The 27,626-nt window shown below is 36.6% G+C and overlaps 1 protein-coding gene across 2 annotated transcripts in view; it reads right to left on the bottom strand.

Moving 5' to 3' along the window:
• The window catches only part of LOC111148159 (cilia and flagella associated protein 36), a 29,667-nt gene extending 15,977 nt beyond the window's left edge, over positions 1-13,690 (bottom strand). Inside the window, exons 1-3 of one of the 2 annotated variants that reach the window (XM_022504600.1) lie at positions 13,339-13,690; positions 10,451-10,515; positions 9,600-9,701 (exon numbers count right to left, since the gene is read on the bottom strand). In XM_022504600.1, coding sequence (XP_022360308.1) covers positions 9,600-9,701; positions 10,451-10,515; positions 13,339-13,453 — 282 coding nt within the window. In that variant the 5' untranslated portion in view covers positions 13,454-13,690. The remainder of the gene's footprint in view (positions 1-9,599; positions 9,702-10,450; positions 10,516-13,338) is intronic. The other variant, XM_022504601.1, reaches the window with a different exon arrangement.
• Positions 13,691-27,626: the final 13,936 nt, after the last annotated feature.

The following is a 27,626-nucleotide window of genomic DNA, read 5'->3' as shown; positions in this document are numbered from 1 at the left end:
GGAGCAGATATTTGCAAAGAACATATTCAATAAAGAGATAGTATCCAAAATATACAAAGAACTTACACAACACCAAAAAACAAATCATCCAATTAAAAATGGGCAGAAGACATGAACAGACATTTCTCCAAGGACATACGGAGTTGCCAAGAGATCCGTGAAAAGATGCTCAATGTCATTCATCATCAGGGAAATGCAAATCAAAACCACAATGAGCTATCACCATATACCTGTCAGAATGGCTAAAATTAAAACACAAGAAACAACAAGTGTTGGTGAGGATGTAGAGACAAAGAAACACTCAGGCACAGATGGTGGGAATACAAACTAGTGTAGCCACTATGGAAAATAGTATGGAGTTTCCTCAAAAAATTAAAAATAGAAATATTATAGGACCCAGTAATCCCACTACTGGGTATTTACTCAAGGGAAAAAAAAAAAAAAAACCACTAATTCAAAAAGATCTAGGTATCACTATGTTCACTGCAGCATTATTTACAATAGCCAAATTATGGAAGCAGCCCAAGTACACACTGATAGATGAATAGATAAGGAAGAGGTGGTATATAGCTACAATGGAATATTATTCAGCTATAAAAAAGAATGAAATCTTGACATTTGTAGCAACGTGGATGGATCTAGAGAATATAATGCTAAGTGAAATAAGCAAGTCAGCGAAAGTCAAATACCATATCATCTCACTCATATGTGAAATTCAAGAAACAAAACAAACAAAGGGAAAAAAGAGACAAACCAAAAAACAGACTCTTAACTACAGAGATTCAATTGATGGTTACCAGAGGGAGGTGGATGGGGGAGAATGAAATAGGTGAAGGGGATTAAGAGTACACTTACCATGATGAGCACTAAGTAATGTATAGAATAGTTGAATCCCTATGTTGTACACCTGAAACTAATATAACACTTTATGTTAACTATACTGGAATTAAAATTTAAAAAAGAAAATCATAAGGAAGAGAAAATATATTTATAGTACTGTGCTGTATTTATTTTAAAAATAAATCTGTGTAGAAGTGGACCCACACAGTTCAAACCTGTGTTGTACAAAGGTCAACTGTAGTCTTAAGAGAAATTTCTTTTTTTTTTAAGAGAAATTCCTAAAATATTCCTAACTGAATATACAATTTATTGAAATTTTCAGGGTACAGCTAAAGTAGTGTTCAGAGAAAATTTACAGCATTAAAAGCATATATTTAAAAAGAAGAAATATCTAACATCAATAATCTAAGCTTCACTTCAGGAACTACAAAAAGAAGAATATATTAGGGGCGCCTAGGTGACTCAATGGTTAAAGCCTCTGCCATCGGCATGGGTCATGAACTCAGGGTCCTGGGATTGAGCCCCACATAGAGCTCTCTGCTCAGTAGGGAGCCTGCTTCCTCCTCTCTCTCTGCCTGCTTCTCTGCCTACTTGTGATCTCTTGTCTGACAAATAAATAAATAAAATCTTAAAAAAAAAAAGAAGAAATTAAATCCAAAGTAAACAGTAGAAATTAGAGAAGAAATCAATTAAATTTAAAGTAGAAAATCAACAAAACTAAAAGTTGATTCTTCAAAAATATCAATAAAACTGATAAACCTCTAGCTAGGTTAACTATGAAAGAAAGAGAGAAAAAACATAAATTACTAATATCAGGAATGAAAGAGGGTATATTACTACAGATGCCAGAGACTTTAAAAGGATAATATAGAAATATTATTGACAACTCTATGTCCACAAACATCATAACCTAGACAAAATGGACCAATTCCTTGAAAAACACAATCTGCCAAGCTCACACAAGTAGAAATAGACAATCTGAATAAGGTAATAGATAGACAGGAATACTCTATCTCCATCTTTAAAGAGAAGGAACCAATAATTAATAACCTTCCAAAACAGAAAGCTCCAGGCCTAGCTGGGTCCCCTGGTAAATTCTACCAAATATTTAATGAAGAAATTATACAATTCTCCACAAAATAAAAAAGATAAAACTTTGAAGAAAAGTTTAGATTCGTATTATTTCTCAAAAGAATAATAATCACATATTTATTTGTAGAAGTTAAATAGCATAACCTACAGAACTGACGTAAAAGCCTTTCTATTGATTCAAATTATTAAGGAGAAAAAAAGTATGACTTTGAAATCCATTTTCCCTTCTACACATAACTTATTCAGTGTCCATGCTATTGTCCCACCAGCCCTCCCTGAATGATTCAGGTTAGGATTTACATGTATTTGAACATGCATATGAAAATTTGCCCTTAGATAAGAATCCTCAAAAAAAAAAAGAAATTACACCAATTCTTCACAATCTCTTCCTGAAAATAGAAGCAGAGAGAATACTCCCTAACTTATTTTATGTAGCCAACATTACACTGATACCAAAAGCAGACAAAAATGCTACAAGAAAGAACAGTATTTCTCATGAACACAGATAGAAAAATACTCAACAAAATACTAGCAGATTGAATCCCAACAATGTATAAAAAGAATTATACACCGGGGTGCCTGGGTGGCTCAGTGGGTTAAAGCCTCTGCCTTCGGCTCAGGTCATGATCCCAGGGTCCTGGGATCGAGCCCCGCATAGGGCTCTCTGCTCAGCGGGGAGCCTGCTTCCTCCTCTCTCTCTGCCTGTCTCTCTACCTACTTGTGATCTCTATCTGTCAAATGAATAAATAAAATTAAAAAAATAAATTAAAAAAAAAAAAAGAATTATACACCATGACCAAGAGGGATTTATTCTAGTTATGCAAGTTGGTTCAACACCCAAAAATTAATTAATGTAATTCATTAATCACATGAAAAGTCTAAAAAAGAAAGATCACACTGTCATATCAATAGATGCAGAAGAGCATTTGACAAAATCCAACATTCATTCATGATAATATTTTCAGCAAATGAGGAATAGAGAGGAATTTCCTTAACCTGATAAAGAACATCTATAAAGGGGCGCCTGGGTGGCTCAGTGGGTTAAAGCCTCTGCTTTCGGCTCAGGTCACAATCCCAGGATCCTGGGATCGAGCCCCGCGTCGGGCTCTCTGCTCGGCAGGGAGCCTGCTTCCTCCTCTCTCTCTGCCTGCCTCTCTGCCTACTTGTGATCTCTGTCTGTCAAATGAAATGAATAAAATCTTAAAAAAAAAAAAAAAAAGAACATCTATAAAAAACTGACAACTAACATTATACTTAATGGTGAGAAAATAGATGCTTTCCCATTAAGATCAGAAACGAGGGCGCCTGAGTGGCTCAGCGGGTTAAAGCCTCTGCCTTCAGCTCAGGTCATGGTCCCAGGGTCCTGGGATCGAGGCCCACATCGGGCTCTCTGCTCAGCAGGGAGCCTGCTTCCTCCTCTTTCTCTGACTGTCTCTCTGCCTACTTGTGATCTCTCTCTCTGTCAAATAAATAAATAAAATCTTTAAAAAAAAAAAAAAGATCAGAAACAAGTTCCCTCCCACCACTCCCATTCCCCATTATACTGAAGTCCTAGCTAATGCATTAAGAATAGGAAATTAAGGGTACAAAGATTAGGAAGAAAGAAATAAAAAACAGTTTTTCTTCACAGATGGTAGGACTGCGTGTAGATAATCCCAAAGAATCAGGTTTTTGGGGTTTTTTTAGATTTTTTTATTTATTTGACAGACAGAGGTCACAAGTAGGCACAGAGAGGCAGGCTGAGAGAGAAAGGAGGAAGCAGGCTCCCTGCTGAGCAGAGAGCCTGATGTGGGGCTCGATCCCAGGACCCTGAGATCATGACCTGAGTTGAAGGCAGAGACTTTAACCCACTGAGCTACCCAGGCGCCCCCAAGGAATCAGTTTAAAGAAATTCCTGGAACTAGTAAGTAATTCTAGCAAGTCTGCAGAATATAAGGTTATTATACAAGTTTTCCTATATACCTGCAGTGAGTAATGGGAAAATGAAATACAAAACATAATACAATTTACATTAACTCCACAATAAAAGAAATACTCAGGAATAAATCTAACAAAATACACAGAAGATCTATATGCAGAAAACTAAAAAACTCTGATGAAAGATATCAAAGGGATTGTAAATAAATGGAGAGATATTCTCTGTTCATAGATAAAAAGATTCCACACTGTTAACATGTCAGTTCTTCCTAATTTGATCTGTGGATTTATGCAACCCAAACAGAATCCAGCAAATTATTTTGTAGCAGCTATTATGTTGTAGACAGCAACAAACTGAATTTAAAATTTATATGAAAAGTCCAAAGTCCCAGAAGAGCCACATAATATTGAAAAAGAACAAAGTCAAAGGACTGACACTACCTGATTTCAAGACTTACTATAAACTACAATAATCAAGACACTGTGGTATTGGTGAAAGAGTAGACAAATAAATTAATGGAACAGAAAGAGCCTGAAAATAGACCAACACAAACATAGTCAACTGATCTTTGACAAAAAAAAAAAAAAAAAAAAAAAAAAAAAAAAAAAACAAAGGCAATCCAATGGAGAAAGGATAATCTTTCCAGCAAATGATGCTACAAGAACTGGAAATCTACATGCCAAAAAAAGAAAAAAAAAAAGAAACTAAATATTGACTTTACACCTTTCACAAAAATTAACTCAAAATGGAACATAGAAAAAAAAAATGGAACATAGACTTAAATGTAAAAAACAAAAACATAAAACTTCTAGAAGATAGCATAGAGAAAATCTAGATAACCCCGAGTTTGACAATGACTTCTGAAGATACAACAGCAAAAGTATAATCTATGAAAGAAAACTGATAAATCACTGACTTCATTAAAATAAAATAAAAAGGGGCACCTGGGTGGCTCAGTGGGTTAAAGCCTCTGCCTTGGGCTTGTGATCTCTGTCAAATGAATAAATAAAATCTTTTTAAAAAATTAAAAATTAAAATTAAAAATTAAAAAATTAAAAATTAAAAATTAAAAATCGGGGCCCCTGGGTGGCTCAGTGGGTTAAGCCTCTGCCTTCAGCTCAGGTCATGATCTCAGGGTCCTGGGATTGAGCCCTGCATCAGGCTCTCTGTTCAGCATGGAGCCTCCTTCTCCGCCCTCTTCTCTGCCTGCCTCTCTGCCTACTTGAGATCTCTGTCTGTCAAATAAATAAATAAAATCTTTTTAAAAAATAAATAAGTAAATAATTTTTTAAAAATAAATAAAATAAAACACTTCCACTCTGTGAAAGACACTGTTAGAGAAAGAAAAGACAAGCCACAGAGGAAAATTTTGTGAAATATTTGCAAAACACATACCTGATAAAGGAGACTTGCATCAAAAATTGTATACAAAGAACTCTTAAACTCAACTACTAGAAAACAACTCAATTTTAAAATGGGCAAAAGTAAACCATTATAAACCTAATTAGAATGCCTAAAATGCAAAAAACTGACTATACATAGTGCTGCTGAAGATGTGCAGCAACAGGAACTCCCATTCACTGCTAGTGAAAATTCAAAATGGTACAACTACTTTAGAAGAGACTTTGGAAATTTCTTACAAAGCTAAACTTAATCTTACTGTATGATCCAGCAATCTTGCTCCTAGGTTTTATTTGCCCAAATGAATTGAAAACTTTGTCCACATAAATATGAATATTTGTAGCAGCCTTTTCATAATTACCAAAGACTAGAAGACACCAAAATGTTCTTCAAAAGGTAGACTGATAAACTGTGGTACATCCATATGATGGAATGTTATTCGGCAATAAAAAGAAATGAACTATCAAACAACAAATAAAATGAAAGAACCTTAATTTCATACTGCTTAGCAAAAGAAGCCAGTCTGAAAAGGTATATGCTATATGATCCCAATTATATGATATTCTGAAAAAGGCAAACGAGAGAGCCTGTAAAACGCAGCGGTTGCCAGGAGCAAGGATGGAAAGGATAAACATGTAGGATACAGGGGATTTTTAAGACAGTAAAAGTATTGGGGCGCCTGGGTGCCTCGGTGGGTTAAAGCCTCTGCCTAGGGCTTGGGTCATGATCCCAGGGTCCTGGGATCCAGACCCGCATCGGGCTCTCTGCTGAGCGGGGAGCCTGTTTCCTCCTCTCTCTCTGTCTGCCTCTCCGCCTACTGGTGATCTCTCTGTCAAATGAATGGATAAAGTCTTAAAAAAAAAAAAAAAAGACTACATTATTGCTGCAAAGTAGTAAATAAAATAGCTTTAAGCTGTTTTTCTGGTAATGGGGATAGCCTTGTGCTGATTTAAATCATGTTGCTATTGAGTATCCGATACTAAGTGTTTGCTCCAGAAGAGAATACAGCTAACTAGTCCACATGGGGATTGAACCAATGACCCTGGCCTAATTAGCACACTGCTAATCAACCACCAAAATAGCTAGTATTAATTAGGAGGTGTTTCCATTTATAGACCACCTTATAAATGTCAGTTATTGTGCTAAATGCTTTATGATCATTATCTCTTAAATTTTGCAAAAACCTTTCAAAGTAGATACTATCCAGATTTTACAGATGTGGAAACTGAGATAAGAAAGGAAAACAGCACAACAAACTTACAGCTAGTAAATGAAAGATCTAGGACTCACATCTAGGTCTGTCTGTATCAAAAGGCTTGCCTCCTTGTACATAGCAAGACCGTATTACCAATCAACTCCAAATAAATCAAAAGGTATTGCATTGCAGAACAAAAGAGAAAGATGTGTTACTCTTGATCTGAAAACAGTATTTTAAAATTCTGAACATCTTCATTCAATTTAATGTTATCCAAATAATGGGGGCGCCTGGGAGGCTCAGTGAGTTAAGCCTCTGCCTTCGACTCAGGTCATGATCTCAGGGTCCTGAGATCGAGCCCCACATTGGGCTCTCTGCCCAGTGGGGAGCCTGTTCCCCCACCACTGCCCGCCTCTCTGACTACTTGTGATCTCTCTCTCTGTCAAGTAAATAAATAAAATCTTTAATAAAAAAAATAAAGTTATCTGAATAATGAAAACAAAAGGTGGATATGTCTGTTATTAGCATGAACATCTTTATTCACAAAGTAATTCAGGCTCATTCACAATGACTTAATTGAGAGGTTGACAAATATTCACCAAAGTAAAAAACATTCCTGAAAAACAAATATCAACATCTTAAAAGAAACCTAAATAGTAGTTAATAATTTTCAAATTATTCCTGCCCACCTAAAAAGGAGAAGAAAATAAATCCTGTTATTACTCCTTAAACTAAATTTATGGTACATAAAGAATAAAAGCTATTGGTGAACTTTTTTTTTAAGATTTTTATTTATTTGACAGAGAACACAAGTAGGCAGAGAGAGGAAGGGAAGCAGGCTCCCCGCCGAGCAGAGAGCCTGACATGGGGCTCAATCCCAGGACCCTGGGATCATGACCTGAGCCGAAGGCAGAGGCTTTAACCCACTGAGCCACCAGGCGCCCCAAAGCTATTGGTGAACTTTAAAACCACTTTTGCTTTATAGCATTATTAATTAATAAAACCAGATGCTTATTTACATTAGTTGTGGCATACCAATAATATTTAAGCATTTTTTCAAACAGTCATGTTATATTAAAGATGTTCTATCTCTAGAATCAGAGATGATTGTGAAATAAGAAAACTTGTGTAATAGAGAAGTATAGTAGGAAGCACTGGATTAAATAGTAGTCAAAGCACCCTCTTCTAAGCCATGATAAAAAGTAATTTAAGTTAAGAAACATTTATTAAGAACTACCTACTACTAACTAGGTTCACATCTATGAGATGAGACACCGGGAGTACAAAGATACTAAAAACATCTCAAAGGATTTATAATCTAGTAAGGCAAACAGACTTCTAAGAAACTATAATTTGGGGCAGAGTACCAAACATGTGAAAATGTCCAGTGAGATAGAATGAGTGCTGGTCCACCCTAGCATACCAGAGATTGAGAAATTTGCCACAAGAAGTAACATTTTAGCAAGGCCCTCATGATAAGAAGGATTTATCTGGTAAGGAAAATATACTGGGGTGGGCAGGTGAGGGCCAAACATTCCACGGTTAGGGAATAGCATGAGCAAATCCAGACGCATGGATGCTTACAAGATCAAGTGGCCTGGAATAACAATAGTATATAACATATCAGGGAACTAGAGCAGGAGGAGACTGAAAATCTAATTTAGGGTCCCATCACAGACAATCCTCACTATCATCTGGCTAAGGAATTACAGTTTATTTAGAGAAGATGGAAAGCTAAAGCAACTTGTTGAGAAGGCTATTTGAGTAGTAGTAACATATCCCTATCCTGAACTTCTTTTTTTTTTTTTTAAGATTTTATTTATTTATTTGACAGACAGAGATTACAAGTAGGCAGAGAGACAGGCAGAGAGAGAGGAGGAAGCAGGCTCCCTGCTGAGAAGAGAGCCCAATGTGGGGCTTGATCCCAGGACCCTGAGATCATGACCTGAGCTGAAGGCAGAGGCTTTAACCCATTGAGCCACCCAGGTGCCCCACTATCCTGAGCTTCTGAGCAAGGGCTTGCAGTTGGGAGTGCCTGGGCTGGTATCCCGCACTACTACTTACTTAGCAGTGGACTTTGCACTAGTCACTTAACATATCTGTGCATTAGGTTTTTCATTTCTAAGTGGAAATAAAACAGTGCCAAAATCTTAAGGGGTAGCGGGAAGGTTAAATGAGATAGTACATGTCAAGTGTCTAAACAGCAGCTAACATGAGCCCTCAGTAAATATCAGTTATAAATACACATAATATCTATTTCAAATCAGCACTGCAGAACTAATAAGACAATAAAAGTAGTTCCAGGGGTGCCTAGGTAGATCAGTTAACTTTCAGACTCTTGGTTTTGCTTCAGGTCATGGGTTATGAGATGGAGGCCCATGTCTGGCTCCATGCTCAATACAAAGTCTACTTGGGATTCTCTCTCCCCCTCCCTCTGCCCCTGGCCCCTGTATTCTCTCTCTCTTTTTCCTTCTCTCTTCCTCTCTCTCTCCCTCAAAATAAATAAACAAATAGATCTCTACAAAATCTACACAATTTTAAAAATAAAAATAGCTCCAAGAGAAGGAAGCCCCAGGAACTATGCACTATAAAACTGCTAAGATTAAAAAAGAGGCAACTGATAAACTGTCAGAGATCTATATAAATAAAACAGTAATATATAAATAAAACAATAGAACAGTGTATATAAATAAAAACTGTGATCTATGATAGTTCTGCAATCGAAAAGTTCCTTTTTAACTGCATTAACTGCATTAGTTCATTAATATCTCAAATTATTATTATTATTATTTTTTTTTTTTTAAAGACAGAGAGACAGGGGAGAGGAAGGGGCAAAGGGAGCAGGAGAAAGAATTCCAAGCAGGCTTCAGGCCCAGCAGGGAGCCCCACACAGGGCTTGATCCCATGACCCTGAGATCATGACAAAAGCTGAAATCAAGAATGGAACGCTTAACCAACTGACCCACCCAGGCACCCCACAAATTATCATTTCTTAAGGTAATTATAAAAAAGAACCCATATGTGATGAATTAGCTTTTTACTCATACAATGTCTAAAATAGTATCCTTCGACAAACAAATACAGCAAATTTAAGTGAAATGCTGGGCATTTTTATTAAAACTATATGTTAGCAGAATGACACAAAAGCAGAACCTGTGATGTACGGGTCTTTGCAAGAGGAGAAGTGCATGCTTCTTGAAATTGATCTTCATTAATTCCAATTTCTTTGAGGTAACTTTCTAACAGCTTTTCAACCTAAAAAGAGAAAGTGTAACTTTTCCAATTTACGTAGAAAAATTCCAAATGACAGTTTTCATGTTAAGTGTTGAGTTTAAAAAGGATAATCAAATGTTTGCTTGCAATTATTAATCTACATAAAATTATACTATATGGCAATGACAATGTGTTTCACCAAAAAACCCACAAACAATGGAAAGTTAAAATTTTTGCAGAGAATCAAATGAAATTTTATTTCCTCTACTTGAAATTACTGGTCAGGGTCATGACAGTCAATGGGGTACAACTCTTCTGCTACTCAGAGGCATTTTTAAAAATCACAAGACAACCATGGCAAATTAATAACTAACACTTCTCTAGATGCATCAGCAGAAGATTAAGAATAAAATTTAAAGATTAGATGCAAGATCCCTTCAAATAGTTGTCCTAAATTCATTTCTTAGATTCTAGAGTAGAAGAGATAAGAAGTCAAAAGGATGAAATGCTCAGAGAAGCCTTAGGGCCTGATGGAACTAGTAGTACTATTAGGGTAGATTGGATTTTTTATTCTTTTTTTTTTTTTTAAAGGAGGCTCTATTTCCAATATGGGGCTTGAACTCACAATCCCAAGGTTAAGAGTCACATGCTCTATAGCAGAGCCAGCCAGGTATACCAAGAATGGATTTTTTTAATTAAAGAATTTTAAAATGGAAAAAGTCCATGTTTTTAATTTAGAAAAGCTAAAATTATTTTAATTACCTTTAATAATCAATGGAAAAAATACTCACTAGTTCTTTGTATTCCTGATGAATCTCTGTATATGTCAATTTGCTTTCTTCTTCATCATCAAAAACTAAATTTAAAAGAAAAATATTACTGTATAGTGTACAAAAACAAATCATTTCATTAATGCAAATATAAAAGTGTACTCCTTACATCTTACAATAGAATTCTCATTCTTATAACCTAGCTCTTCAGCTTTGAATTCTTGAATTAAAAAAACTCTATGTGCATATATATACACGATATATACATATATGAATATTTGTAATAATATGTTATATGTATAGCATATAACAGTGTTAACTGTAAACAAGTTTCATGTTTGTTTATAGTTTCATATGTAAGATCTATTTCATATGTAAGACAAACACTAATTTGCTACTTTCAATAATAAAAGGCAATAATTTATAAACTTTTAATGTAATATTATTAATAGTTTTTAAATATTAATTCCTTTTACAACAGGCTCTGGATTATGTTATCATAATTTGCTGATATAAATTTTACTGTAAGTGACTAGGACATTTTTGCTCTATATAAATCAGTAATGAAATTAAAATAAATAAAGCCAAAACAAATGTTTACTCAATGATCATATGTATGAAACAATGTGGTTTAGAAAGATACATATTCCATCAAGAAATGACAATTAATTAGGGAAACAGGCCAAATTCATGAATTGTTAACAATAAACTTTTTAAAATTCCCCCTAAATGATCCAAAATGCAAAACTAACTTCTTTAATTTTCTACTTAAAGCTCTTCAATGACTGTTCTTTGACTAAATAATAAATGCAAAATCCTTAGAAGGCCAGTTTCATCTCCTGTCATCCAAAACCCAAACTTTGCAATCTTAACATACATCAGTACTTGGAATATCACCATACATAACACACACCGTGCTTCAAACTCCTGTACATTTGCTCAGGAGTTCCTAGAGTTTTCTGTCTTTACCCAGTCCTCTTCTCCCAACTATTCTTCAAGACATTGCAAATGGCACATTCTCTAAGACCTGCCACCCACTTTCAACTCCTGGGCTGGTTAGATCCCTTCCTCTGAACTCAAAATAGAGCCACATGCCCTCCTTTATTATAACGCCTGCCAATTCAGATTTAAATTCCATTTACCTGCCTGTCTTCCACACTAAATCATAAACTTCTCAGCCACAAGGATTTTGTTTCATTCATATTTCTATCCCCAGCTTCTGGCCCACATACACTCCATAAATGCTTATTGAAATAAATGCTGATATCACAGGTTGTACAAAACTAATCTTTAAAGACTAGCACACTAACAACCTAAAGTCACTTTAGTATTAACACTTATTTCAAGTGACAATGGGATGTTACTTCCACCTCTACTGGCATCTGCTCTGTGTAACACTGGGCATACACACAATACAGCAGTAATTTAAACTGTTTCTAGTTAGTTCTAAAATCAAATTACTACATTACATGTATATAAAGTTGAGGATTACTGCTTCCCTTTGAAATTACACAGTCAGATGTATTACTAGTGAGATGCAACCACTTTTGACATTTGGGGATAAAAAGAGCACTGCTTTAATTTTTTTTTTTTTTTTCATTTTAGCATTTAGTGTCAGAGGGGTAAATAGAATGAAAGAGTGACATAATTCTTTTTTTCTCCCAAAGGAGGTCAGAATTCCACATGCTTCATCCGTCTCAGAATTTTAAATTCTTAAAAAGATCACAAATAAAAATTATTTTAAACGTCTTTAGAAATTACATATAAAAACAATACTTAAATACTATCTGGATTTTTATTATGGCATAATTTTGATTATGGTAATGAAAAGATTCAGTGGTCAAACTAAAGTCTATCTTTACCAAATTCATGGACCCTTAGGGTTGAAAGGACTCTCAAAAGCTCATCCAGGGGAAAAAAAAAAAAAAAGCTCATCCAGGATAACCAGCCATTTGATGGTTATCTCCATTAAGTTGCTGTCAAACCCATTTAAACACTGCTACCCTCTAGGGAACTCATTATCTTCTGAGATAGGCTAACTTAACTGGGATACATTCTGCTATGGCACACTTCCTTCCATAGAAATTTGTCTGTGGCTTGTACGCATTAACCCTAGCTCTATGACACTGAAGCTTACAAGTCTAAACCCTCCAACATAAGGCAGATGTTCAAATGATTGATGGATATTACTACCCTACAAGTCCTGCCTGCTAAACACCCATGGTATCAGTTGGGCATTCATTCATATGGCATGGTTTCTAGCTCCTTTTCCATACCTGGGCTCCAGTTTGTCTCGGAGAACTGAACGCAGAATCTAAGCGTGAATGATCAGGACCCGGAGGTCCTTTGCCCTCACAGGGAATATTAGGCCACCTTTACATACCTTATATATAAGGTTGTTACAAGATACCCGCCCCCGCTCCCCATTTTTGGTATATCCGAGAGTCCGAGATCTCAGTAAAGGCAAACATGCCACGGGGTCGCCAGCTCTGGGCCTGCTGGAGTAACAGCGTGCGCTCCCTTTGCGGTTAACTGTTAGATCAGGAAGGAACACTAGGCAAACTCCTATCTCTCCTCCCCAGTCTCTGCGGAAATTGTTGAAGCCCACCCAAACAGGGCACCTGCCCAAGGAAGAAACGTGCAGGATAAGGTGAGAGACCCAACATAGGATTGAAATCTAATGATTTTTGGATGTGTGCTTGGGCCCAAAGAAGGGGGAGTCCCTGTCTTCAGTTCCATGAAGGAAGACACTGACGCAGTAACAGCAATACCTCCAACAAACCAGCTCTGAACCTGGCGGACAGGGGTAAGACCTGAGAGATAAGAGATGGTTCGTGGTGACCACCTTCTGCCGATCGCTGGCGAGAGAGAGGAGAGAAAGAATGGTCGGTTCGGGATCTGGTTTTTACCTTCACATTTCTGCTCCACAAAGTCCAAGATGGGGATGGACCAGTCCGGGCCTCGCAGGAACCCAGCGATGCTCTCCACCACCCATTCCACCTCATCCTCTTCTTCCGCAGCCATCCCGCTCCGCGGGGCGCCACGGAACCCTAGGCCAGACCCCCAGAGCCTGCGTAAAGCCCTTGGGCCGTAGGGGGCCGAGAAAGAATGGGAGAAGAAAGAGTGGTCCCCGCAGTCGCCCTGGTACCGGGACGAAACCTACAAACCAGTAACGTAAAATGGTCGCTATGGCAACACGCGCAGCCGCCCAGGACAGCCTCCCGGAAGTGAAGCCTGCTTGGCTGGAGCCTGCGATCTCAGAGAGGCGCATTTGAAGAACGTTTCCGATTGGCTGGAAAAGGACCGTACCTAGTCAAAAGATAGCCTTCCGCCCATTGGCCCGGAGTTGCTAGGGCTGAAAGCAAAAGTGTAGCCATTGGCTGGAGGCCCTAGCAGGACGTTTCTTCTTCCGAGCAGGGCGTGCGAGCCAGGAAATGGCGCAGTGAGGTACGCGAGATGACGGTTCTTACTTCTGTAAGGGCTTCAAGAGCTTTGGTTCGCCGTTGTATACCCTCCACTTCAGTGCCAACCATCTTCAAACCCACTAGCCCAATAACTTTTGCAATAAAAGGGTTGTTTGAAAATACAAAGCCGAGCTTTGCTGATCGGCTCTTTCTATCTCATAGTTCCAGGCGGGTCTTTAACCTTTCTCGGGTAGATAGAAAAAACTAGAATTAGGAGATTTTCAAGGGCAAAATCGAATTCAGTGTTCATTTAAGTAAATGTTTACATTTTATGTAACCCAAATCTTACGTCAGACAGCACTAACTCAAATTTTTAAATTAGGGTCCACTGTGGAGTGGGTCTTCAGAGGTCATTGCCAAGGTCTTCGGTGTCCCCAAATCTCTTTCAACAGCCTTATATGTTGTTACAGTAAGTTTTCAAGATCCAGTTAACTGTATCAATTTATGAATGAGGCAGCATCCCATCTGGCAAGTAGAGGAGAGCCCCAAAGGGCCAGGAAAGGAAAGGTTTTTAAAGACTTTTTAAAGGTGTGGGAAAAAGGAAATTGTTAGCAAAGAATCCATTGTTTGAGGCAAGGTCACCCTCCTGAGGGGGACGAAAAGGGTGTATCAGTAAGTTTCCTAATGCTGACCGAGAAAATCCCATGTTGACTGGTTAGAGGTTACATTTCTAGGCCAAAATGACAGGTTGGGTTTTTTTAAGTCTTGGTTTTTACTGGTTCCGGGCCTTAACCTAAGTGACACCATTTTAGGCCTGTGGTTTTCTTTTTAGCAATATATTTATATAAATGAGATAATATTATATGTGTAGTCACAGAACTTTTTTCACTATGAGGTCAACTTTTCGTGTGAAAATATAGAGCTCCTTTTTTGCAACTGCATAGTATTCTATAAACTACCATTTAGTCTATTTTTACTTTGTGTATATATATATATATACACACACCCAGAATACCTTAGTGATTGCAGAAATGTGATGCTTAATGTGCAGTCTTTTTCTCCCTTTGTGATGTGGGTGTACTCTACCATTTTTTCCTTACAAACTGCTGAAATAAACATCTTTGTGTCACTAAGAGCTGTTGATTTTATGGACTATTCTAGGGGGTAGATTCCTGCAGAATTCCTCAGTGAACGTATAGATGTCTTGATTTATTCGACTAATCTTCAACTGTTAGATTAAATTACTTCAATTTTTAAAACTCAGAGAGTTCTGCAATGAACATACTTCACATATATTTTTGAACCCAAGTCTCATTATTTCCTTTGAATAAATTCCCAAATGGAAAATTACTGAATTTATTTAAAAAATCTTTTTGAAAAATGTCTTTGCCAATCTACTAGGTTAAAAATAAAACATAGTTTTAGTTTCCTTTTTAAATTTGAAGTGGAGCATTATTTGACATGGATTACCCTTTGTGTTTGTTCCTGGGTTAGCTTTCTATATCTTTTGACCATTTTTTTTATTGGGATGTTCTTTTTTTTATTGATATATAAGAGCTTTTTATACATTATTATAAGAATTTTAACCCTTTGATACATGTTGCAGTGACATGCTTGTCATTTATCGTTTGATTTAGTTCATTGTGCCTTTTATTATATGGAGGTTTTGTATTATCCATGTAGACTTTAACTGGGAGATTTTAAGTTAATTATTTTCCTTAGTGGATAGCTATGCTCCAAACACCACTTGCTGGAAATGGGTGTGGTAAATTGTTGTGGTTTTTGAATTACTGAGTAGAGGTAAAAGGAAAGAAGAACATCATCATTCTTTGGCTACCTATTGTGACACCAGAGGTGGATTTCTGTAGTTTCTTATTCTGTTTTTCTTTTTCCTAAATCAGCTTAAAGTAGAAATCCCACCTTTGTTCTGCCAGTTTCCTCTTTTTATAAAGAAGTTGCTTGGGGACACCTGCGTGGCTCAGTGGGTTAAAGCCTCTGCCTTCAGCTCAGGTTATGGTCTCAGGGTCCTGGGATCGGGTCCCACATCGGGCTCTCTGCTCGGTAGGGAGCCTGCTTTCCCCCGCCCCTGCCGACTCTGCCTGCTGCTCTGTCTACTTGTGATCTCTCTCTCTCTCTGTCAAATAAATAAATAAAATCTTTAATGATGATAAAATTTACCCAAAAAAAGTTGCTTTTTATGGTTTCTAATGAGCCTAGAGGACACAAAATGCTATTCAACTGTACTTGGAATTACTTGGCATCAGTCTTCTTCAGTCTCTTCCAAGTGCTTATCCATTTCACTAGAAGCAGACAATAACTGGGGTACACAAGCTCTCCTCTCATTTATTTTCTCAGCATTATTCCTGAATGAGGAAATCCAGTGTGGATTTCCTCAGGCCTTGGATTTTTCTCATTTATTTCAAAACATTTAATTATTTCAACTTTCACCTCAAAATGTAAGGCTTTTCTTTGTATTCACTACTTAGGATCTTAGACCCAGTGTACTCATACAGTTTTAACAAAATATATTCAACATGTTCATCATGAAATAACACAAGCTCAACAGAACAGTACATGTACTCAGGGCAACGCATGTGGGTATGCTGGTGTAAGAGAAGAAGACAATGTGAATGTGTGTCATGCATTTTACCATAGGTCACTTTGTTCAATCAGATAGTGTTTTTCCCATTTCACAGTGGTGCAAAACATTAGTCATCTCTTAAAAAACCATGACTTCTTATTTTGGCAGTTTTATTACTTTTTAGCTACTACATATAAACAGATTTTTGTATTGAAGGTATATGTTGTAACACAAGAGACCAAAATAGGTAACACATACACACATAAACATATATATACACACTGTTCACACACACTCATATACACACACACATAAACATGCACACATATCTACATTACTTTTATCATAGGGTTGATAGGGCTTTAATTATAGAACACTTATAAAAAGCACTTGGGGGGCGCTTGGGTGGCTGAGTTGGTTAAGCAGCAGCCTTCAGCTCAGGTCATGATCCTGGAGTCCCAGTATCAAGTCCTGCATTGGGCTCCCCACTCGGCAGGGAGTCTGCCTCTCCCTCTGACCCTCCCACTTCTCAGGCTCTCTCTCTCTCTTTCTCTCTCAAGTGAATAAATAAAATCTTTGAAAAAAAAAAAAAAAAGCACTTGGGACCATGCTTAGTAGTTAATAAATGCTCAATACATATTAGCTATTACTGTTATATATATATATAGTCTAGTTTGTTTGTTTGTTTGTTTAACAACTTGCAGCATAGGAAAAAGGAACCATTCTTTTTATTTTTGCCTTTCTCCTTTCACTGCCAAATCATTTGTGTTCTTCATGACAGTTCTGCTGAAATCTGCTTCTTTCCATCCTCGGTGTGGGAACTGAGCCTCTGCCTTACAAAAGGGTTATAAAGTCCAGTCTTCCTCTTTTTAAAGATGTATTTACTTATGAGAGAGAAAGGGTGCACGCAAGCAGGGAGAAGGGCAGAGGGGGAGAGAGACTCTCAAGCAGACTCTGTGCTGAGAGTGGAATCCGACATGGGACTCAATCCTATGACCCCAAGATCATGACCTGAGCTGAAACCAAAAGTCAGATGCTCAACTGACTGAGCCACCCAGGCACCCCTGTAAAGTCCAGTCTTAACAGGATGACTGCATTCTTCCAGGTTTTTCAGGGACCATGTGAGTAACAGCTGCTCACATTTGTATAATGCTTTGTAGTTTACAAAGGTATTTACATCTGTTTGATTCAGTGCAACCTTGAAAGCTAAATAAAGATGGTATTAAGATTTTCTCCATCTTATAGGACTGCTAGGTTGCTGCAACAAAGTACCACAGACTAGGTTGCTTAAATGAGAGATTCCTATTTTCTCACAGTTCTGAAGACTGGAAGTCTGAAATCAAGGTGTCAGCAGGGTTGGTTTCTTCTAAGGCCTTTCTCCTTGGCTCCTAGATGCTGCCTTCTCATTGTGTCCACATGGTCTTTCCTCTTTGCCCATCTGCATCTAAATTTCCTCTTCTTATAAGGACATCAGTTGAAGGGGAGTCAGAATATGATATCCCAAAATATGCCACTTTCAGAATATTGATTATTTTGAGCTAAAACGAAGGCAACTGAGAATTCTCTGCTCTCTCACCATCTGCATCAAAGCAGGGCATAAATTTCCCATGAGAAGAGACTTTCCCTGGGAGAGTACCAGGAAGAGGAGAGGTGAGGAGAGCACTCATTACTGCAGACAAGGAGTCAATGATGAGATGAGTTTGCATAAACAGACTTTACTAAGATAACCCTTACCTTACATCGAATGATCTTTGTCCCTCCACACATATTTCCTATTCACTTTTACACAATTCATGTACTCAAGAAGCCCAAATCCCCTTTCCTTGTCTAGTCACTTCTCCACAATTTATCACCCTTTGTTTTAAAGGTATCTGCCCTTTGACTTTTTTAACTTCTTTTCTGTGAAGCCCCCATGCTCAAACAATTTTATTAATACTTAAAGTTAAGTGTTTTTCTTACCCTGTTACTCTCTCCTGTTATTCTTTAGTCAGTTTAATTCTCAGGCCCCAGCTACTAAACCTGAGAGGGTAGAGGAAGAGATGTTTCCTTCCCTCCAGAGTCACACTGGATTAGGGCCCCTCCAGCAATGACCTTGTTTTAACCTAATTACCCCCATTAAAAGGCCCTATCTCCAAATACAGTAAAATTCTTATGTAGGGGGTTAGGACTTCAACATATGAATTTCGGGAGAACACAACTCAACCCACAACAGGTGGGAAAACCAATACTTTTTCAGGTCAAGCTTCTTGCCCAGGTTCAGAGCAAAGTCAGGGCTTATACTTCCCTGTACTTGCTACTTAAGCAACAAGGCACCTTCCAACTTTCACTTTATAATGCATCACAGAAAATTTTCCTTATCAATGAAAATATTTCTGCACGATTCTTTTTAATGTTATCTAATGTCTTAGCTCAGGCTGCTATGACAGAACACGGAAGACTAGGTGGCTTGGAAACAACAGAAATTAAAAAAAAAAAAAAAAAAGAAAGAAAGAAAGAAACAACAGAAATTTATCTCTCATAGGTCCGGAGGCTGAGCAATCCAGCAGATTTGGTGTCTTTGGCCAGAGCACACTTCCTAGTTCATAGCAGTCTTCTCGCTGTGCCCTCAGGTCTAAGGCACAAGGGAGCTCTCTTGGGATCCCTTTTGTAAGACTCTAATCTCATTCAGGAGGGTTTCATCCTCATGACCTAATCACCTACCAAAGACCCACCTCCTAATACCATCGCATTAGGGGTTAGGATTTCAACATACAAATTATAGGGGTACTCATGATTCAGTCTATAGCACCTACTTTCCCATTGTGTAAACATAACACAGTTTAATTAAACAATCATCCACTATTTAGAAAATAATTCTATAGTGAGCACCCTTGTAATTAAGTCTTTGCATCTAATCTTTATCATTTTATGAAGATGAATTTCTACAAATAGAACTGCTAAATCACGTAGTTTGCAGTTCTTAAAGACATATGTACCCATGAAGGTTTTTTTTTTAAGAGAAAGTATTGTGCATTCTGCAATAATCATGGTTAAATGCTAAGTAATTCTTATCCTTTACATCCATGAGTCTACACATCTGTACACGTGCACAAATACATCCCAGATACTTTGGAAAATGCTAATCTAATCAAAGTATGACCAGAGAAATGTGAATTCTGGAGAAAGCAGGCTCTTTAATCTCATTCATCTCCAACACAATGCTTGGCGTTAAGAGATCCACAGTGAATATTTGATGAATATGTGAATGATGATCATAATATATAATATATAATGCCTCGTATTTGCCTAAAAATAATCTTTTCTTTTTTCTGACCCTGGGAGTGAGAGTAAAGGTGTGATTATTGACAGAGCAGGTTTTTTTTTTTTTAATATTAATGAAACATGCTTGCCATTCTAGGTCAGATGGCTTAAAGTTATTATCAGGAATAGGCTTAAAAATACCTGTGCAGTAGAAATGCCATCTTCATATGTAATTTATAGAACATTTAAAACATCAGTAATGAGCTATCTAATTGCTACTCTAAATGCTATGATTTCAGCTTTCAAGTAAAGAGAGCGGAAAAGAAAGTCACTGCTTTAATCCTATAAACTGCTTTTATCCTGACTATGGAAAGACTTTTTAGAAGTTCAAAACTGTAGATTCTTTGTAAATATCTTTTCTTGATTATTTGGTCTATGTAACAGCAAAGGGATAGAGGAGGTTTCCATGTTGGCAAATAAATAATTACCTGCCATATCTTCAAATTCTCCAATGAATCCTTAGATTTTTATTGCATGTGCAGATGTGGCATCACAGAATTTTCATTCTCTTTTCAATGTCTTTTGTTTTCTATTCCTCATAATCTATTTAAAAAAATAGCAGCTTGATTTAAAGTAGCAGCAAAGAAGGGGCACCTGGGTGGCTCAGTCAGTTAAGCATCTGACTCTTGATCTCAGGTCTTGATCTCAGGTCATGAGTTCAAGCCCTGTGTTAGGCTGGGTGTGGTGTCTACCTAAAAAAAAAATTTTTTTAATAAAATAGCAGCAAAGAAATAACAAAAACACAATGACTTTCCAAATAATGGCTAAATACATGCATTTGGCATAAAATGGCATAGCTTAAAAACCTTTCTTTACTTATGGAGTGCATACTGTGTGCCAACCACTGTGCTCAATACTCAGAATAAAGAGCTCTGGATCTGGTACATTCTAAATTCCAAGTACATGACAGATGGCTTATTTTCATTTCATCGCTAAGTGTTCAGGGTCTTTTTGTGGCATTTCTTTTTATTTTACCTCCCTTTCTTTATTTATAATGGGAGTTTTTCTCCACTGTTTTACTTGTATGTGTGTAAATAATTTTCCTATCTCTTTTCCCTTCTCTTTCCTTCTACCTTTTATTATCTACTAAGCTGACTCTTACATTTGTCACCCATGTATTTACTCACCTATTTCTCTGTTTTGTTTTCTTCTGTTACTGACTTTGGGGAGGGTAACTAATTTATAGAACATGTTTATATATGCCTTATATCTGGTTTTTGTTCTCCTAAAAGGAGCTGCAGCCTAGGTTAATGGCCTCTAAATTTTTTTGACCAGTAAAAAATTTTCAAATACTCCCCTTAATATGTAAATATATATTTACCAATGAACTACATATGTATACAAATATGTATGATATATACATGTATACACAATTGTATAATATACACAGTTGTATAATAGAGAATTTTAAAAACAAAACCTGAAAAAAAATTGAAATTAACGAAGGGCAAGATAAGAATATGTAGGTTGAAATTCTTTAACATGTTTTCCCTGAGTGCCAGTGGGTCATCTTGTGCACCACTGTAGAAGCCCCTACTTCAGATTTGGTAAACTTGGTTGTTTAGTCTTCTCGTCATAAGGAAGCCACTGAGCATCCTCTTTGCTTTACTACCTTTTAGAATATTCTGGGAGAAACAGTAAAGTGAATTTTGAGAGTCATCTTTGGAGCCCAGCACACTGAGATCAAGATTCTTAAACAAAAAGGATAATAAATGCCTCTCTCACCTTCAGAATAGATAGCACGATCCTATCTGGCAACCGTGCTGGTTTGGGAGACAGGAGGGAATCAGCTTAATAATGGAACATTTCTTAAAGATGGCAGGGAAACGCTCTTTTATTTATTCATTTAAAAATTTTATCGGGGCGTCTGGGTGGCTCAGGGGGTTAAGCCTCTGCCTTCGGCTCAGGTCGTGATCTCAGGGTCCTGGGATTGAGCCCCACGTCAGGCTCTCTGCTCAGTGGGGAGCCTGCTTCCCCTCTCTCTCTGCCTGCCTCTCTGCCTACCTGTGATCTCTGTCAAATAAATAGATAAAATCTTAAAAAAAAATTTTTTTTTTAATTTTATCTTGATTGCTTTTTTGGTTGGAAAAGTAATATATGTGCATTGAAAAACCCTCAAACATTACAGAATTATACAATGAAGAAAGTGAAAGTCTCCTATGTTTTCCTACCACCTAAAGAAAACCACTGTAATTGTGGGGTTATTGGCCTCCAGATTTTTTTTTTAAGATTTTATTTATTTATTTGACAGACAGAGATCACAAGTAGGCAGAGAGGCAGACACAGACAGAAAGAGAGGGAAGCAGGCTCCCTGCTGAGCAGAGAGCCCGATGTGGGGCTCAATTCCAGGACCCTGGGATCATGACCTGAGCCGAAGGCAGAGGCTTTAACTCACTGAGCCACCCAGGTGCCCCTGGCCTCCAGATTTTTTAAATGCAAATGTTAACATGTATTACTGTCTTCTTCAGCCAAAATGAGACCATTCCCATTTATACACGGTTTTTACTTCATTTTTCCAAGGGTATCATTCAATATCAATACAAAGGGATTGTTTTTTACATGGATGCATAGTATTCCATTATATAGGGATATCTCTATATTTTGTCTATGTTCATGTCCAGTATTTTGCTCTTATAAACAATGCTACAATAAACATTAGTGGACATGTATTTCTGCATTCTTGCCTGAGTAGTTTCAGATAAGAGAAGTGGAATTCCAGGTGTAAGGATATGAAACATTTGTGCAACATTAAAATTTTCCCTCCATATTACCAAATTGCCCTGCAAAAGGCAATACCAACTGATACTCCTGTCAAAAGATTATGTTTTTATTTATCCACACCTTTTCAACACTAAAAAAGTATTAGTGTTTTGGTGATTTTTTTTTTAATCTGAAAACTAAAAATTATTTACTTTTTTTAAAAAATTTATTTATTTGAGAGAGAAAAAGAGTGAGCAAGTGAGCTCAAACATAGGGGATGGCAGAGGGAGACGGAGACGCAGGCTCCCTGCTGAGCAGGAAGCCAAACACAGGGCTCCGATGCCAGGACCGGTATGATCATGACCTGAGCCCAAGGCAGACATAACTGACTAATCCGCCCAGGTGACTCATTTACTTGTTTTAATTTGCCTATGTTTATTGTCAATGAGACTGTGGATTCTTTCATATATTCGCCAGCCATTTATATTTGTGGGAGCAGTGATTCTTTGCTTTGTTTCTATTTTTAACCTTTTGTTGTACAGATTTACAAATATACACAAAAGAAGCCCCATGCTTCAACAGTTATTAACATTTTTACAAATCTCAGGCACCATGTCATTTCAAATAGGAGTACTTTAAAGTAAGACTGGAAGATGTCTTTTAGTGCCCTTTGACCCAGGCGCTCACCTCTAATTCCTTGGCTAACCAGAAAAAGTGTAAAGGAGTAATGAAAGCCAGCCCTAGGTATCCCTCAGCCTTGAAAACCGAGTTACTGATTCAGGCCACCAGATGGCAGACCACAGGGAAAAAGAAAAAGGAGGGGAAGAAATCCACACCTGCCAAGACCCAGCTCCAGGATGACCAAGAAGTCTTAGAGAACTTGGTTTCCTATTACTATGGGGGGGTGGAGGGGAGGTGGGCCCGAGCGCTCGCAGCAGGGAAGATTAGTCAGAGGCATTGTTTTAAACCGTAGTAATGTACTTAATTATCTGATAGTAATGTGCTTTACTATGTGATGTATTTTATTATCAGATAAAATCTTTTATGCTTTTTTTTCCCCCTATAAAGGTTATTATTATTCTTAAGGCCACCAAGACTAAAGTCTTACTTGGAATTGCACCAAACCTATAAGTTAATTTGAAAAAAAATCAAGCTCCTTCTATTTCATCTTCTCATGAGAGGACACCATGCTTTCCCCGTTTATTTAGGTCTCCATTCGTATCCCTTAATAAGGATTGCAGTTTTCCTTATAAAGATCATAAATATCACTCTAAGAATTTTACTTGAGGATGGGTTTATTTTATGTATATTCCAACCGGATTTTGATGATTTTACAGATATATATTGATATTTGTAGGTTAAATGTTTAATTTCTGTTTTTATTAAAAGTCGCTATGAGTTCTTTCTAGTTCTCTTGCTATGCAGTTATGTAATCTGAAAAATATAAAATTCTTCTATTTGCCTTTCCACTGTTTATTTCTTACTTGTATTTCATGTGTCATTATATTAGTTAAAAATGACATAAAAACATAAAAAAATTAATAGCAATGATAAATAATATAGCTTAACTATGTATAATTGAGTTATTTGGAAAAGATACTGATGTTTAAGATTATATAATAGTGTGTTTTTATTAAGAATATAAATGGGTATTGAATTTCATCCAGTGGGCTTTCAGCATCTACTGAGAGGATCATATGCTTTTTCTTATTTAATCAATTTATGTGGTTATTTTATTAATGTTTCCTTATAGTGTCAGGTTTTTGTGCCTAATATTCATAAGTAAGGTTTGTCTGTAAATTTTGGAGTGTGTGTCATATCTTTATTGGATTATAGTGTTAGAGCTACGTTTAGCTTATAAAAGAATTTGGATCTCACCCAATAATTTTCTATGTCTTATGTTCCAGAAAAAATATATAATGATTTTTATCTGTTTTATTATTATTACGTTCCTGAGGCAGTTCTGGAAAGAACGCTATTTTTAAGATTTCAAAATGAAGATAAAGAAATGCTTGTATTATTACAGTAGAGACATTTTTACAATTCAGAACCTTAAAGAGCTACAATAAAGGTTATTTTCCCCACCCCAACATGTTAAAGAAATGCCTACCAAACCCATTATAAGATTACTTCTGTCTGGGCATGCTACTGGTTACACTATTACATAAAGTGGATAAAATCCTCTATTTTTCTCAGCTGTTCTGCTCAATCATGCAAAGAGTAAAATTATGCCTAGTGATTCAGCACCTGAAATGTTATACTATGTCAAAAGTTGCTGCCCATATAGTTTTCACAAGAAGCTATTGCATTTCTCAGGTTCTGGTAGATAACAATATTCCAAGAAGTCTTTCTTGGTTGGGGGTGGGAAGCACTAAAGAATTTGACCCTTGTTTTATCTAGTTGTATGACTTGCTTCTGGAACTAAGTCATGGCTTGGATAATAAAAAAAGTAGTTATGGTAAACTTCCGGGTGAATAATATTGATGAATATTGATGAATAATATTGATGAATATTGATGAATATTGATAATATTGATGAATATTGATGATTCATTATGACCCTTCACATGATGAATTACAGTGTTGTTCAACAGAACTTTCTGGCATGATGGAAGTGTTCTATTTCTGTGTGTGCAATGCATACCTGTGTCTTCTGTGGCTCTGAGGACTTAAAATGTGGGCAGTGCCGATGAGGAACTGAATTTTTATTCTTATTTAATTTTAATTAATTTAAGTAGCCACATGTGGTTCGTGGCTACCATATTGGACAATGCAGCTTCAAAGCACGAAATTTAATCAGTATGGACCCAGAATGTTTTCAGCACAAAACATTTCCTTATTATGCATAAATAAATTTTACTTGCCAATATTTTGACAACTGAAAATCAATATCAGTCTCTGCTCTTTTCAAAATCATTTATGCTTGCACTTAAAAATTTGGTTTAATACTTTTCTTCTGTCTGAGACACCTTTTGCCATTCTGAGAAGTATCTGTTTTTCCTCTCACTGGCATTTTGCTGTTGTTGTACCTCTTTGTTCACATGCTTTCAGCTCTGCTGTTAGGTGTCTTTGTAATTTCGCATCTGAATTTTTGTTGGTTTCTTTAAATAAAGCGATTGGGTTGAAATACTGATATGAACATGGATATGACATATATAATGATGGATAATTATATTAATAAACTGGATATGGGTAAAAAAAATGATCAAGAGTTGGCAAAAAAAAATGTAATGAGAACTTAAGAATAGAATTGGCATTTTAGTATGGAAATTACAGCCATATCATTGAACTCCTTTACAAAGAGGAAGCCATTTTACTGAATCCATTACTGTAATTACACTTTAAACTTGCTAAAAATCTGTACCGGTATACACCAATTTTACACACAGCCCCCACACCCAGCTCCATTATTATGAAAATTTTAAGATTTGGTGGTTACATTATTATAGCACTACTGCATTGAGTTGCTTCTTGTATTTCTGTAGGAGCAATTTGAACACATACTGAAAAAGTTTTATGGCTTCAAATGACCTAATAGGATCAAGGATTTATTTCAGTGAGTTATCTTTTCATTAACAGATTGCAAAGTACTATTTTTAGAGAAGTTGGGACAGCCATTCATTTGAAGCTAAAGCTTCAGCATTTAATAAATTAATTCATCAATCAAATCATAATCTTCACTAGTTGAGAATAATGGTAGCTACCTAAATATAAAAAACCAAAAGCTAATTTTAAATGAATTTACCAGTGGCTAGAATTCAAATATTGAATATATTGAAATATTGGGCTGCCTGGATACTTAAAAGAAGAACCCATGTTTCTATCAAGACACTGAGACTGATGGTGGAGGCCATCTCTAGGAGGGATGAGAGAAGTGGCAAACTCTTTAGGAAGGAGCAGAAAGGAGATGATACCCCTCACTCAGATGAGTAATTGAGATTAGTCCAGCATTTTGATAAAATATAATCTTATTCCCTGGGTCCCCACCAGCTCACAAATTTAAGTTTGCATTGTTTCTTAGGAAATGTTTTGCTAACAAATAATAGTGTGAACAAAGGAAATAATAAAAAATATGAGCTGATCGAGAGGGAGACAAACCATAAGAGACTCTTAATCTCAAGAAACAAACTGAGGCTTGCTGCGGGGTGCGGGAGTAGGGAGAGGGTGGTTGAGTTATGGACATTGGGAAGGGTATGTGCTATGGTGAATGCTATGAAATGTGTAAGCCTGATGATTCACAGACCTGTACCCTGGGGGCAAATAATACCTTATATGTTAATAAAAATAATTAAATTTTTAAAAAGCCAATTCTTTTTATCTGTTTTTGCATGATTACCTCATTTTATTTTTTTTAAACATTTTATTTATTTATTTGAGAGGAGAGAGAGACAGTGAGAGAGAGCATGAGCGAGGAGAAGGTCAGAGGGAGAAGCAGACTCCCCACGGAGCTGGGAGCCTGATGCGGGACTCGATTCTGGGACTCCAGGATCATGACCTGAGCTGAAGGCAGTCGCTTAACCAACTGAGCCACCCAGGCGCCCTGATTACCTCATTTTAAAAATGAATGTAATATAAGATCATTTTTTATGATGGCTAACGATATTAGCTATTTTTGCCTGTTTGTTTTTTCAAGTAAATTTCAGAAGTATTTTGCTCAGTTCTCCCAGAAATATTTTTATTTGGATTTTGTTTAATAACTGGAAGTATATTAATTAATTGGTGGAAAATGACAGTATTAAAATACTAGTCTTCTAAAATATAATATCACTTTTGTTTATAGTTAATATCTTTCAGGAAAATCTAGTTTTCTTCGTATTAGTGATACATTTTTCCTTAAAAGTCACTTAACATATATTCACATCTGCTGCTATTGTAAATCAGGATTCCACTTTAATTATATTTTTCAAACTGAGTATTGTTGTTACTTATGAATGTTATTTCAATTTTATATATTTCCAAACATTTTACACAAACTTTTAAAGTATTGTATATTTCTCTCCCTAAAATGGAAGTTTCTTTCGTTGTCTATTTTTTTCTTAAGATTTTATTCTTTTTTTTAAGATTTTTTTTTTGAGATTTTATTTATTTATTCGACAGAGATCACAAGTAGGCAGAGAGGCAGGCAGAGAGAGAGAGGGAAGCAGGCTCCCCGCTGAGCAGAGATCCCGATGTGCAGCTTGATCCCAGGACCCTCAGATCGTGATCTGAGCCG

Source organism: Enhydra lutris, unplaced genomic scaffold, assembly GCF_002288905.1.
Source record: "Enhydra lutris kenyoni isolate GAN:26980312 unplaced genomic scaffold, ASM228890v2 scaffoldscaffold18, whole genome shotgun sequence".
Taxonomy (NCBI): Eukaryota; Metazoa; Chordata; class Mammalia; order Carnivora; family Mustelidae; genus Enhydra; species Enhydra lutris.
Note: the sequence above shows the minus strand (reverse complement) of the source record. Positions and strands in the feature narration are given on the sequence as shown.